Below are 15,797 nucleotides of genomic sequence, written 5' to 3' on the forward strand. Positions count from 1 at the left end.
AGTCATGAACAGGTTTTTGCAACCTTGCCATTCCTGTATAGTTGTTTGCTATTTCACCTCGATTTTAACTTTTCAAAACGATACTATTTTGACATGTCACATTCAAACACTGCACTCAATATTTTGCCTTTACGTCCTAATTTCTTAGTGAAGTTGAAATAAAATATATCATGTTTCATGACCCTCTGCAGGCTTTTTATGCCAAAGACGTTTTTTTTGTGATCGTTTAATAATTGGCTGATTAGGAATGTACCGTTAAACTTTTTTAAAATAAACTTATCCACAGGTAAAGAAAGACCTAGGGTTATCTGACTTTTGTTAAATTATTCATTCAAGCCAGATTTATGCCCCTCTTAAATAGTAGAACTTCCTTTTAATTTGCTTGTAACTTGAGCACTATTTTGACTATCATTATCTGCTATGGTTTTCTTTTTTTAAAAGTATGTTGTACTGTACACCTTAGTGAATGACATACAGTTTGAGTTTGCTGACGAGAATAAACAATTCTTTTTTTCTTCAGATTGGTGACAGTATTAACTGTTCCTAAATTTGGGATTTCTTACTGGGGCCACTAACCTTGCACCTTGGTTTAGTAATGTCCTTTAGGGAAGGAAATCTGCTGCCCTTACCGGATCTGGCCTGCATGTGACTCCAGACCCACAGCAATGTGGTTGACCCTTAAATGACGTAGTAAGCCACTCAATTATATCAAACTGCTACAACATCTGCAAAAAGGAATGAAACCGGATGGAGCACCTGGCATCGACCAAGGCACTTGAAATGATGTCACACCTAGCCCTGTCGACCATGCAAAGTCCTCCTTACTAACACTGGAGGACTTGCGCTAAATTGGGAGAGCTGTCCCTCAGATTAGTCAAGCAGCAACTTGACATAGCCATACTCACTGAATCGTACCTTACAGACAATGTTCCAGACACCACCATCACCATGCCTGGGTATGTCATGTCCCACTGCCAGGAGAGATGCACCAGAAGAGGTGGCACAGTGGTCTACAGTTTGGAGAGAGTTGCCCTGGACCTCATGAAGTCTCAAGGCATTAGGTCAAACATAGGCAAGGAAATCTCCTGCTGGTTATCATGTACCACCCCAGCCCTCACCTCAGCTGATGAATCAGTACTGCTCCATGTTGAACATCATTTGGAGGGAGCACTGAGGGTGGCAAGATACAGAATGTAATCTGGGTCAGGGACTTCAATGTCCATTACAAAAAGAAGCTCAGTAGCAGCACCACTGACCGAGCTGGCCGAGTCCTAAAGGACTGCTGAAATAGATCTTCGGCATGAGTGAGGGAACCAACAGGAGGGAAAACCCTGCTTGACCTTAGCCTCACCAATCTACCTGTTGCAGATACATCTATCCATGACAGCATTGGTAGAAGTGACCACTTGTGGAGACGAAGTCCCGACTTCACATTGAGGATACTCTCCATTGTGTTGTGTGGCATTACCACCATGCTAATTGGGATAGATTTCGAACAAATCTAGCAACTCAAAACTGAGCATCCATGAAGCGCAGTAGGTCATTAGTAGTAGCAACAGAATTGTATACAACCACAATCTGTAACCTGATGGCCTGGCATATCCCTTACTCCACCATTACCAATAAACCGGTGGATCAACCCTGGTTTAATGAAGAGTGCAGGAGGGCATGCCAGGAGCAGCAGCAGGCATACTGAAAAATGCGGTATCAACCTGGTGAAGTAACACAGGACTGCTTGCATGCCAAACAGCAGAATCAGCAGGTGATAACAGAGCTAAACGATCTGGCAACCAGTAGATCAGATCTAAGCTGTGCAGTCCTGCCACGCTCAGTCATGAATGGTGGTGAACAATTAAACAATTAACTGGTGGTGCACGCTCCACAAATATCCCCATTCTCTTTGATGAGGGAGCCCAGCACATCAGTGCAAAAGACAAGGTTGAAGCATTTGCATCCATCTTAAGACAAAAATGCTGAGTGGATGATCCATCTCGGCCTCCCCATGAGGTCCCCAGCATCACAGATCTTCACAGTCTTCAGCCTCTATTCGTATCACATGGTATCAAGAAATGGCTGAAGGTACTGGATACTGCAAAGGCTATGGGCTCTGACAGCATTTCAGCAATAGTACTGAAGACTTGTGCTCCAGAACTAGCTGTACCCTTAGCCAAGCTGCTCCAGTACAGCTACAACACTGGCATCTACCCAACAATGTGGAAAATTTCCCAGGTATGTCCTGTACACAAAAAGCAGGACAAATCAAACCTGACCAGTTACCACACTGACCAGTTACCACACCATCAGTATGCTTTTGATCATAGGCAAAGTGGTGGAAAGTGTCGTCGACAGTAGTATCAACCGGCACTTACTCAGCAATAACCTGCTCATTGAAGTTTGGGTTTCATCAATGCCACTCATCTCCTGATCTCATTACAGCCTTTGTCCAAACATGGACAAAAGAGCTGAACTCCAGAGGTGAGGTGAGAGTGCATGTCCTTGACATCAAGGAATATTTGACCGAGTGTGGCATCAAGGAGCCCTAGTAAAACTGAAGTCAATAGGAATCTGGGAAAACTTTCCACTGGTTGGAGTTATACCTAGCACGAAGGAAAATGGTTGCAGTTGTTGGTCAGTCATCTCAGTCCTGGGACATTGCTGCTGGTTTTTCTCAGGGTAGGTCCTAGGCCCAAACATCTTCAGCTGTTTCACCAATGACATTCCCTCCATCACGAGGTCAAAAGTAGGGATGTTCGCAGATGATTGCACAAAGTTCACCATTTGCCACTCCTGAAATACTGAAGCAGCCCATGTCCAAATGCAGCAAGACCTGAACAATATAGATGCTTGGACAGGCAAGTGGCAAGTAACATTCACACCATGCAAGTGTCAGGCAATGACCATTTCTGGCAACAGAGAATATGACCATCTCCCCTCCAATGGCATTAACATCACTGAATCCCCCACTATCAACATCCTGGTGGTTACCATTGGCCAGAAACTGAACTGGACCAGCCACTTAAATACTGGGCTACAAGAGCAGGTCGGAGGCTGGGAATTCTGCAGTGAGTAGCTCATCTTCCCTAACTTCCCAAAGCCTAACCACCATCTACAAGGCACAAGTCAGGAGTGTGATGGAATATTCTTCACTTGCCTAGCTGAGTGCAGCTCCAACATCGGAAGCTCAACACCATCCAGGGCAAAGCACCCCACTTGATTGACATCCCATCCACCACCTTCATTATTCACCCCCTCCATCACCAATGCACAGTGGCAGCAGCGTGCACCATCTGCAAGGTGTATTGCGGCAACTCACCAAGGCTCCTTCAACAGCAACTTCCAAACCTGTGATCTACCACCTGAAAAGACAAGGACAGTAGATAAGTGGGAACATCACCATCGGCATGTTCCTCATCCAAGCCTCACCATTGCTGATTTGGAACTATAGCACAGTTCCTTTACTGTTGCTGGGTCTTAATCCTGGAGCTCCCTTCCTAACAACACTGTGGATGTACCTACACCACATGGACTGCAGCAGTTCAAAAACGCTGCTCACCACCACCTTCTCAAGGGCAAATAAGAATGGGCAAGAAACACTGGCCTAGCCAATGATGCCCATATCCCATGAACGAATAGAAAAATACCTTGTTCCACTTAAGAGTGAATGGATGCTTTATGTAAAAAAAAAACAAAGTTAAATCATTTTGCAGGAACACACCTACAAATCCTATTCTAAACCTAGGAAGTATTTAACAGAGTAGTTTCATTTGCCGTCTTGCATCCCATATTTGATTCAAATCAAAAGTGGTTTATAATAGGTGCAATTTAATAGTAAATTTATTGCCTATTCATATACACCCTGTCTAACCATAAAAATCATCTTAAGTTCACCTGATAAACATTTGGTTTGTGCTGGTGATGTTTTTGTTTTTTTTTATTTGATAACAATGTTGATATTCTGTGCACCATGGACACTACCATGGGCACAGGTCCCTTTGCTTTCAAGATCACTATCATTACCCCACTCCTCAAAACATCCACCTAAATCACTGTTATCCATTTCCACCCTCCCAGGTCTCTCTATGGTCCATGAACGTCTCATTGCATCTTAACTCAATTTCCATATCTCCCACAGCTTCCATTTGAATCCTTCCAACTGGATCTCACTCCCCACACAGTATTGACATTGCCCCAAACAAGGTAACAACTGACAATCTTAGTAATTGATGGGGTACATAATCCTTCCCAAACACTCTGCAGACTTCAACACAATTGGGCACAATGTCCCCCCACACCTGTTCATCATTGTGCCAGCTGGACTTTAATATCCGGCAGTATCATTGATCAAGAATTGTTTTAAGCTGATGAATAATGGAATGCATTAAACCAAAGCAGCTAAGTGAATTGATTTTTTTTACTTTTGCTGTTGAATCTACCAAAATTACCTCTGTTGAGATTAAGTCTGTGGAATGTAGATATCAAGCCTTTGAAATACGTTGCAGTGTGCTGTGGCTATTTTAGACCATTCTGGACTAAAATGTAGCTCCCTCTATTATGAAGAATTAGATAGTTGCATTTTACATATATAACTGCAAAAATTATGCATTTCTTTTATTAAAGCTATAGGTAATTCTGATAATTAAATGAATTTCTACAGTAACATTTACAACTATATAAACAATTGGCGCTTTGGTCTGAAAAGTAAACTGATTATTTAGCTGCCTCTACTGCTTTTTCCTTTTTCTATTTGTCAGACCTTTTCTCAATCCCTCTCACACTCCAGCCCTTAAGCTCTCCCCATTTCTCTTTGGTTTTTCTTCTATTTGTTGTCTCCTCACCTTGCTCGCTCTAAAGTCCTTTAGTCCATGTGACCCGCCTCCCATTCATGAACATCATTCCCACTCAACTCCTAATTGCTTAATTTACTTTTTTGGGTCCGTATCAGTTGACCTAGTAAACGGTTACACCTCCATGGGCACTGGTCCCTTTGCTTTCAAGATCACTATCATTACCCCACTCCTCAAAACATCCACCTAAATCACTGTTATCCATTTCCACCCTCCCAGGTCTCTCTAAGGTCCATGAACATCTCATTGCATCTTAACTCAATTTCCATATCTCCCACAGCTTCCATTTGAATCCTTCCAACTGGATTTCACTCCCCACACAGTATTGACATTGCCCCAAACAAGGTAACAACTGACAATCTTTATAATTGATGGGGTACATAATCCTTTCCAAATGCTCTGCAGACTTCAACACAATTGGGCACAATGTCCCCCCACACCTGTTCATCATTGTGCTGTTCAGGAAGAAGACCTTCACTTGGCTCCACCCTTAAATTAGCTAGAGCTTAAATCTGCAGCAGTGGAAATTGTAACAGCACTGGCCATAATTTTTCAGTCTTCCTTAGACTCAGGTGATGCCAGAGGACTAGAGAATTGCAAATGTTACAAAATTACAAAAGGTAATAAAAATCATGAGGGGTCTGGACAAAGTAGGTAGGGGCAAGCTGTTCCCACTCGTCACAGAATCGAGACTGAGAAGGCACAAATTTAAAGTAATTTGCAAAAGAAGCAAAAGCGATATAAAAGAGAACGTTTTCACCCATAGATGGTTATGGTTTGGAATGCATTACTTGAGAGTGTGGAGGAGGTAGGTTCAATCGAGGCATTCAAAAAGGAATTAGACTGTTATTTGAAAAGGAGCAATGTGCAGGGTTATGGGGAGAGGGCAGGAGAATGGCACCTAAGCACATTGCTCATTCAGAGAGCCAGTGTAGACACGATGGACTAAGTGACCTCTGCTATAAAAATTCTGTGATACCCCAAACCACCACATCGGGAGTTGCATAAGGATCTATCCTTCACCCCATTCCTCTTCCTTTCCTGTTCCTAGATATTGGGGCTCGATTCCATGTTTACTATGACAATGCAAACTGTTTGTCCTCCCCAAAGCTAATCTTTGTACTGACGATACCTTCCATCATGTCGTATAGCCTTACCACCATGCCCTCTATAATCACACCTGCCATTTCTCCTACATCAGCCAATCTGCCAGTAAAACCCTAATTTGAGCTTTTGTCATCTCCAACTCCATCACTCCAGTGCAGCTACAGCTAGCCCGCCAGCCTGCACCCTCCATAAATGTTAGAGCACCTGAATATCTACTTGCCCATTTTTTTTCACGCACTAGGTTCTGCTTACCCCAGATTCCTTTTCTCATAGACCTAGGTTGGCTGCCAGTCCTCAAGGATTAAAATTTTACATTTTCATCTTTCCATGACTTCAGCCTCCCTATCTCTGTAACCTCCTCCAGTCCTGTTACCCTCCTCTCCCAAGCTCTGTTCCACTAAATCCAGCTGGCTGGGCAATTCTTTCACCCTGCCGTTGGCAGCCACCTACATCCTATTCTCTAGAATACTGTCTCCAAACTCCCTGCTTTTTCACATCGCTTCCTGTTTCCTACTCAAAACTTACTTTGGTCAGCCTTTCTTCTTAATTCTGTAGCGCCTTGGGACATTTTTGATATTTATGGTGCTATACAAGTGAAAGTTAATAATTTAAAACAGATTTTATTATTTTTCTTTCATTGCTAACACACGTATGTGACACATTTACCTACTCGTTAGAAGTAAAAAGCATATGAAAGCGAGGAAAGGGCTCTTTTGGTTTGTCAAGGTCAATTTTTATACAGAGTAATTCAATTGTTGATGAGTTTTTGTCTTTATCCTAGCAATTTTCTAGCAAAATTTCAATTGTAATAACTGATCAAAAATTCAGACAGTTGTTCAATCTTGCACCATATATTAATCGGGAACTTGTGTCCAGTACAAGTTCACCTTGTCCACAAGCCCCACCACCTGCTCACTCGACTCTATTCCCAATAAACTGACTCCCGGTTTCCCTTCTATTCCCTTGTTAGCTGATATTCTTAATGGTTTTTTCTTATAAAGTGCTGTCCCTCCTTTAAATCTGCCATTGTCACCCCTCTCAAAAACCCAATCCTGAGCCCCATTGTCCTTGTAAACTATTGCCCCATCTTCAATCTCCTTTTCCGCCCCAAAGCCCTTGAGTATGCTGTCACCTCCCAAATACATGCCCGTCTTTCCCAGAATTCCCATGTCAGAATCCCTCCAATCAGGGTTCTGCACCTGCCACAGTACTGAAACAACTCTTATCTAAATGACATCCTGTGTGACTGTGACAAATGTAAACTCTCCCTTCTCAACCTCTCTGCAGCCATTGACAAGGGTGAACACCTCCCCACTGCCATTCAGCTGGGTGGGACTGCACTTGCCTGGTTCCATTTTTATTCATCTAACTGTAGCTAGAGTATCTCTTGCATTGGCTGCTCTAGCATTGGCTTCTCTTCCTGTTCCTGCAACATTACCCTCTAGTCCCCCAAGGATCTATACTTTATCACCATTTATTTCTCATCTTCATACCATTCCTCAGCAACATCATCCAAAAGCACAGCGCTAATTTTCACATGCATGCTGATGACACCCAACTCTACCTCACCACCACCTCTCTTGAACCCTCAACTGTTGCTAAATTATCAGACTACTGAAATTTAAACATTGGGCATACTGGAGCTGTTAGCTTTGGTTCCTACTCTGAACTCCATTGCCTAGCTTTTAACTCCAAATCCATCTCTGGGACAAAACCAGACTGTTCACAAGCTTGGTTCCATATTTGACCTTGATGTGATCTTCCGACTTAGTTATTACTAAGACTGCCTATTTCTGCCTCTGTGACTTCACCCCTGCCTCAGCTCATCTGAGATGCTGAAAGTCCCACTCAAACCTTTGTTACCTCTAAACTTGACTATTTTAATGCAGTCCTGACTGGCCTCCCAAAGTCTACCCTCTGTAAACTTGAGATCATCCAACACTCTGCCCATGTCCTTACTCACCAAGTCTCAGTTCCCCATCACCTACATTACAACTCTGAATACATTTCAAAAGTACTTTGGGATGTCTGGTGGTCATGAAAGGCGCTATATAAATGTAAGCCCCTTTTCACCCTTGTGCTTACTGATTCACTTTGGCTCCTGGTCAAGCAGCACCTTGATTTTAAAATCCTTACCCTTGTTTTCAAATTCCTCCATGGCTTTGTCCCTCCCTATCTCTGTAATCACCTTAGCCTCACAACCCTCCTAGAATCTGCGTTTATCTAATTCTGGCCTCTTGAGTTTCCCTGATTTTTATTGGTCCACTATTGGTAGCCATGCCTTCAGCTACCCTAGGCTCTAAGCTCTAGAATTCCCTCCCTGAACTGCTCCAACTCTATCTCTCTTTCTTCCTTTAAAATGCTCCTTAAAAAACTACCACTTTGACCAACTTGGCAATCTGGCCTAATATCTCCTTATGTGACTTGATATCTAATTTTACTTTATCATGCTCCTGTGAAGAGCCTTAGCATGTTTTATTACATCAAAGGCATTATATAAATCTAAGTTGTTGGTTCATTGTATTCCTTTGATGGAATCATGGGATTTCCATACAATTGGAACAGTATTTTCAAGCAATGCGCTATCCGTACTTAAGCCTATAAAACTAAAGCCAGTTTGAAAATCTGTTTGTCTACAGTAAACAAGCATTTTAAACCAGATTTTCATTTTTAACATCCTAGGATACAATCACTTGGACGTGGCAAGGACCTGGAGCGTAAGTTGACTTAATTTTTGTACTTTTTCCTTGTTAGCAAATTTATATTCATTTAGCACATAGTCCATGTCATTTAGATGCTTTATATGGAAAATAATGGAAATTAATTAGATTAACGTTTTCATTGAATTAAAAAGGTCATTGAATGTCTTGGTTTGTGCTACATTACAGCTTTCATTATATGGTTCTTGCAGTAAATAGTAGTGAAGGTTTGAATTGGCAGGACATGATGGGGATGGGGTCAGTGGGTCAGGAACTTGCTGTGTAATGGGCAAAGTCTGGGACAATGTGCACCTTCTTGATATAGCTAGTGAGGAATCTCCAACCTGAAATGATAATTTCAGAGTACCTCTGACTGAAAGGATGAGGTGAACTGCATCTTGTGGTGTTTGCTCAATCCTATGCATAGCCTATTTATCATTTTTTGAAGCGGCAGATAACAAGTGCTTGCTTTATCTATTACTTCCCTTTAACAGAGAAGTCAGTTGTGCACATTTTCATACCACTAATAGCCAGAACTGGGCAATCACATAACAAATAACAGGAACTTTGTTCTGCAATAAATGTAAGGATAAAAGAATAATAGTGACTTTGAATAATTTTTTGTTTACAGCAGTTGCTTATTCAAAGTCATGTTACAAATATGAATATTGCATGATTTTTTGCAAAGGTGTTTAGCTGTATGGAAGTGCTTTCTTTGCAAAGTAATTCAAAAGAAGCATTTCACTGTTTCAAATATAATTGACTCATTACACCACCTTCCTGCATCATTCAAAACATGTTACACTGAAAAGAGTATCTTGTATGCTTTCTTGAATGGCATAAAGTGAAAAAAAATCTTGGACAGTTAGAAAAGATGTAAATGGTATTAGAAAGTGGTCTGAGCAAGCTCCACCTGTGATAGAGATTTCCATCATCTGAAGGCCCTCTATGATGAAGGAGATGTGTGAGTGAGGTGTCGGTTTGGTGGGTGAGGTTGAGAAACTTGAGAGGGCAATTAAGTTGATGAAGTTGGGGTTTGAGAAGCTAAAATAGGGATTGAAATTACTGAAATTTATGTCACCTCAGTTCAGAAACAGGGTCGATAGGAAGGAGAAATTTTCAGAGCACCTGGTGTTTTAAGCATCTCATATAAGAAGTGGGCAGTGTGGTTATAAAGGGTGAAGTGCTTAAAAGCTAAGGTAGAAGTATAGGCCAAAGTGGGCTTGGCATTCAGACAGGATGACATGTTGGGGTTGAGCCTCAGAATAACTGAAACTGGTAAAATCAATCACCTTTAGGAGGGCAACCCATTCCTCTGAGAAGAGGTACTTGCCACTGTTGGTTCAGAAGGGTTGATGAATCTTGCAGAAGATGTGCAATGGCGATGGGGAATATCTATTGGATGGTGCCTAAATTCAAACAGGAAGAAGCTTTAGGCCACATCAAGGAGGGGCAGGAGCCTTGAGCGGAAAAGCTTCTACAGGGGAAAGAAATTGGGGAAAGAGTAACGGAACAGGAAAGAAGCAGAGCACGACATGGTATCCAGGGTGGCAGCAATTTTGCATGAATAAGAGAAACTGGAGCCCCTCCTGCATAGCTCCTTAAGAGTGGCCTGGGCACAGGCCCGGAAGGAAATGACCTGTCTGCTCTTTTGATTAGTGAGTAATGCAGGGAGAACTGGAGAAGCATTTATTCTAAGTAAGAAAACTTGACACACTAATAAAACCAACCTCGAGCTTAAGCATCCAATTACAGGAGATAGCTATATTACATTAAATTCATAAGTGTAAGCTATTTTAGTTTATTGGGTAGATCATAACTTTTTCATCTGACAGATTTTAGTCTGTACCAAATCTGAGATATTCTGTTTAAAATCAGACAAAAGTGGGGATACTTGCAGTTTTTAGTCCATGAATTAAAGATCAGAAAATCTAAAGCGTATTCCATGTCTGCGTAAGGCTAATCTGATGTCTGCTGAAGATTTAGTGAAAGCGTTATTAGTCAAATCAGTATTTTGACAGATTTGCAAATCATCTTCCAGTTGGAAATTACATGTGTGCATTCATTTTTCCACTTCAGAGATTAGCACCTGCTTTTGCTGGCCGCCTCTTCAGAGATTCATGTCCTAAGCACACATCCTTTTCCTAAGAAACAATATTTTTGCTTAATTAATGATAGCATAGATACAGCTAGTAACCCAAAATATTTCAACTTAGCCATGTTAACTGCTCTTAATTCTGGCTCCTTACAATTTTGGATTTTAATTTGGTCCAGGCATATCCCTGGCTGGAAAATTCCTGTGACCTGTTTCCACTTCACTGGTATAAATTTGCCAAAAGTGCAGCACAAGCCCCATTCAGGTGTTTAAAAGGGATTTCCACACACTCTTCCTGAAGTTGCACCAGTGAAGTGAGCAGAATTAATGCTATGTTTACATGTTGTAAGCAACTTCACAAAGGAACACTGTGGGCCTCTCCTCTCTTCAGGTTGAAGATGAGTAGCATGCAGGATGAATAAACCTGTTTGGGCAGATCTAAAATAGGCCGATGGTTGGCATGGAACAAGTTGTAATGATTCGTTGGATTGATTTGGAGGTGGTAAAATACAAATTAAGGACCAATGAGATGTTATTCAATTATTAATTTATTTCTCCATTTAACATGAAATCAAACATGCAGGCAACATAAAATCCAAGCAAGGCAAAATAAACTTTCCAGAAGTGTGCAGAGCACTGGAAAATAGTCATTTTTGAGAGTCAAGGCAAGTTTTTAAAGGAAGATTATTTATTAACTTATTCCATCTTAAGCGTCTCAAAAAATGCAATATTTGAGGATGTTGAAGGAAAATGAAGGTGCTCTTTTAACAGGTTTTTAAAGCAGAGTCATTTGACTTGTTTTTTATTTGTTCGTTTATGGTAGCACATTGCCTAGGTCTTGTGAGCACTTTGAGGGGAAAAAAACAAATATGTATAAGGTACAGCAGAAGGAAAATAACTTTTTATCAAACACATTTAAACTGAGTATTGAAAACAACCGGTAAGCTAGAAGTTTTTGCAGGGGAGGCCTGATTTTTCAGCAGGAGCACAATCAGGAATCAGTATAACAGTTGGAGTGTTACTGCGTCAGTAATGGAGACAGCATGTACCACCTGTTAACAAGTTACATGTAGCATCCATTTCTCCTTTCCCAATATCCTCCAAGTGCACAATACCGCACCCCCCACCCCCCCCAAACAAGAGGAGAGACACTCTAGTTTTGGGAATCTCAGTTCTAGTTTTTACAAGTTCACTTTGAAGTAATAATAGTGTTGGAGGGGAAATTCATGTTACAACCTTAAATTGTAAACTTAATATTTAATATTGTGTGTGTACTTTGTGGTATGTCATGGTACAACTTGTATCCTTGTCAGGAAAATATGATAATTTTCATAATGTTATTGGAATTTATTATAATAGTGGGGTGTGTATATGTGTGTGTGAGACTTAATTGAATTAAAGACAGCTGGTCTGAAGGCTTTGAAGTTATAGAAGATAAGCTGGGTTTGAAATGTTAAGTAGCTAAACATAGGTGTCGTGGGAACATTTACACTTTTAAATGAACTAACTAACTAGATTGATTTCAAAAGAAGGAGTGAAATATTACACCTAGCTGGGGAAAATAAGAAACAGCGTGTTTATTTTTTCCAAAGATTACTGGTAAAATTGGTACTAAGAGACATTTTTATAATTATCGAGTAAAGTCCAAAGACAACGTGAAACAATGGGAATTTGTATTCAAAACAGAGAATATGTATAAAGGAGCGAAGGCTATGTATAAGGGTAGGCATTTAAGATCTAACAAGTGTGAAAAGCCTTCAGCATCTATGCCTCAAGCTGCTATCTATAAAGAGCTGAAGTTGAGAAAACTCTAGATTAACTAAGGGATTTAAAAGTTATCATAGTAGTAATTTGTAGATCTATGTGTGTACTTAAAAATCATCTCTTCTATTAATAAAGGTTTAATTTAGTTTTGTAAGAAACCCATAAGACTCAGTGGTCTTATTACTACTGAATTCAAGGCATGCATCTCAAAATGTATACAAATTGCAAAGCAATTGTGGCAGTTGTTTCAAGTTTCCGTTTGGGATTTGAGCAGCTCAGCATTTACTATTACCTGTGCCATAACAATCCTATAAGCATGTTGTTATAAATTTCCTGATTTAATATATTCTGGTAACATTGTCTTGCAGATGCTATCATGTTAATACCATTTCCACAGTATGCAATTTTATTTCTCAGGTTAAAAATCCTTTGGCTCACATTGTGCCAGCTACACAATAATGTGGAAATGGAGGTTAGTTTTTGTTTTGCCTTTATTGTCAATTTTATTATTTGGGTTAGATTTTAAAAATACCCAGCTAGAAAAGATTCATCAGTCTTGTCAGAGTAGTATCTTCTAACAAAGGTTGTGATTTAATGATCGATCTTATTTGTATATAAAGTCTCCTTTAGGAAATAGATCTGTCAACCACAATGGAAAATCACTGAACAAATAGGTCTGATGAGGACTTAATCAGATTTCGTGAGACTCTTGATCTCTCTGATCCGTACTGCATTAAAACTCCAGCCACAGATCAATTTCTAGTTCTGTTTTTCTGTTCCTTTCCAAATAAGAAGAACAGTGCTCTTTTGAGAGAAAAAAAATGCCTTAATTGGCAACTTGGTTTAGCTTTGGTGCCCTTATCTTGATTCAGCTGAATTTTCTGACACCTGTCTAATCCTTTTCAATCAAGGACAATTACATTTAAATGAGAAGTGCTTTTTACTCACCAAACTAAAATTTTGTACACTATGTTAAGACTGTTTGTTTGTCAAGAAGTTAAAACAGGTATTACAGCCATTGTGCAACTGCAAAATCCATTTTGTTCCATTTTAACTTTTGAAATGTAACGTGCTTCACACAACTTAACTGGTTGGAAAGCCTGATGCACATTTCTATAAAAATGAATAAAAGCTATTTAGAATATAATTTTTCCTTCATTATAATATAAAAGAATATTGGATGAATGCATCATCTGTTACAAATAGCAGTTGGTGGGCACAAACCACACAGTAAAACTGAAATTTAGAATATTAAAAAGCTTTTGCATTGCAAATGTTTCAGAATGGCCTGTGCCTCTGGTTGTTTTTTTTTAAAAAAAACTATCTAATTTCTTAGGAATTTATCACAAAATGCAGTGGGATGTTTTTAAGTCTAGTTTAGCAGTCCGATTTGTGGAATTCCTTCATTTATTTTGCATGTATGGTGGTTTCATTACAATTCAGAATGACTGGTTTGATTTTGTCCTAAAGTGCTTGAGTATGTAGAATTTTGAAACAAATGTTTGAGTTAAAAGATTCAATAAACTCCACAGGCTGAATTTCCCACCACCGCCCAGGGGATCCTGCAAGGGTGGGCAGGAGCGAGTACGAACCAATCGGGTGTGCACTGCCATTTTAAGTGGGCGGGCCAATTAAGGCACTGAGTGCTCCCTGTGCAGGCAGGGAATTCCCTGAGAGGTTCCTTGTGCTCTTTCACACATGCGCGTGAAAGAGCGCAGAGATCTCCCCGAGGCATGGAGGTGCCTCAGCGATTTGTTTCAGTGCTAAAGTTTCAAATAAATGTTTGTAACACTTTAAACCATGTCCCCTCATGTGACACTATCACATGAGCTGGGACATGTCAAAGAATAAAAGTATAAATTTTTATTACGTTTTAAAACACTTCATGAAACCTCATCCCACCCATGGATGTGGTTTCATGAAAAGCGCGAAGGCCGCCTGGACTCTTTGCTTGCCCGCCAACCTTAAGGTTGGACAGGCAGTTCATTGAATTGAATTAATTAGGTTTTAAATGGCCTTAATGGGCATTTAACAGTTCGGCTGTACACCGCCAAACTGAGGATCTGAATGATGCGCGGTGACGTCGGGATGCACGCCCGACATCACCACGTGTCATTCTACATGTTGGCGAGTGGGCCCCGCCCCCGCTTGCCGGTGGGAAAATTCTTCCCCGTATATATAATAAAACAAGACCTTCTTGCTTTAAACATAATTCCACCATTCTGTATAAGTTATTTGAATATTATTTGGTTGTCAGTTAAAAATAATTCTGACGCTTCAGAAAGATATTGATTTTGTTTTCAGTTTCTGCCAATTTATACGCCTTCTGAGGAGGAAAGGAAAAACCCTATTTTGTATGCAAACAATGTCAGAAAGGTAATGGCAAAGTAAGTATAGTACTTACTAAATGTAGAATCAACACATCTATAATTCTTTATCTTCATTGATATTGGGGAATATTTTGGTGTTGGAAAAATTGTTTTTCTTTCCCCCTCAGTATCTCACTCCTTATAACCTCTGAGTGATGCTGATACCTTAATGGTGAATTGAGAGCAATTTTGGCATGTGGATCCAGGCCTATGAGCCACTGGACAAAGACTCCCCAAATTCATTTCACACACGCGAAGAAAAATTATTTGTCCCCCGTTCTGAGCTAAGTTTGAGACAGAAAAGTAGCACCAACCTATCTGTTGAATTAGCAGACTTATGATCCTGATTTAATAAAAGCGTAATGAAAATTAATTTCAATATTTTTATTTGCTAAAATATTTTGCACCACAGAAGTCATACATTTACAAATATTTGCAATCTTAAAATGCCTAAGGCAGCTAGTTGCGTTCAGGGAAAATAATATGTATCATTAATGGTATAAAACACCTGCAAAAATGCATTATCTGACCTGAAATCCACTAAATAGAAATCTAGAGCACTATTAATATAGTAACACATGGGGTATATGGCTTGACATATGTATATGATGAATGATGGATAAAAACATATTTAATCACTTGTATACAGTTCCACGTAGACTCAAGTTTTATAATGGTCTAGTTGAAACTAGCAGTAACATGAATTCATAAATCTTAACCACTTCCTCCTTTGTTGTACTATGTTGTCATCAATGCAAACATTTTTCTAATAGTGTCCTATGTATCAGAGTAGCTGGGCCCCCTCCCTCAGTGAGGGAATGTTCAACCTCCACTAACCATCTCAAAATCAAATGCAGCGCCATGAATCTGCTTTTCTCAGAGATAAAAACAAAAAACTGCGGATGCTGGAAATCAAAAA

The 15,797-nt window shown here is 40.1% G+C and overlaps 1 protein-coding gene across 3 annotated transcripts in view; it reads left to right on the top strand.

The window, feature by feature from the left end:
• The window catches only part of LOC121275952 (lysophosphatidylcholine acyltransferase 1-like), a 209,783-nt gene that overhangs the window by 151,605 nt on the left and 42,381 nt on the right, over window positions 1-15,797 (top strand). For all 3 annotated transcript variants that reach the window (XM_041183858.1, XM_041183859.1, XM_041183860.1), the window contains exons 7-9: window positions 8,634-8,668; window positions 12,927-12,981; window positions 14,814-14,896. In XM_041183858.1, the coding sequence (XP_041039792.1) occupies window positions 8,634-8,668; window positions 12,927-12,981; window positions 14,814-14,896 (173 nt within the window). The remainder of the gene's footprint in view (window positions 1-8,633; window positions 8,669-12,926; window positions 12,982-14,813; window positions 14,897-15,797) is intronic.

Source organism: Carcharodon carcharias, chromosome 3 (genome assembly GCF_017639515.1).
Source record: "Carcharodon carcharias isolate sCarCar2 chromosome 3, sCarCar2.pri, whole genome shotgun sequence".
In the NCBI taxonomy this organism is placed as follows: Eukaryota; Metazoa; Chordata; class Chondrichthyes; order Lamniformes; family Lamnidae; genus Carcharodon; species Carcharodon carcharias.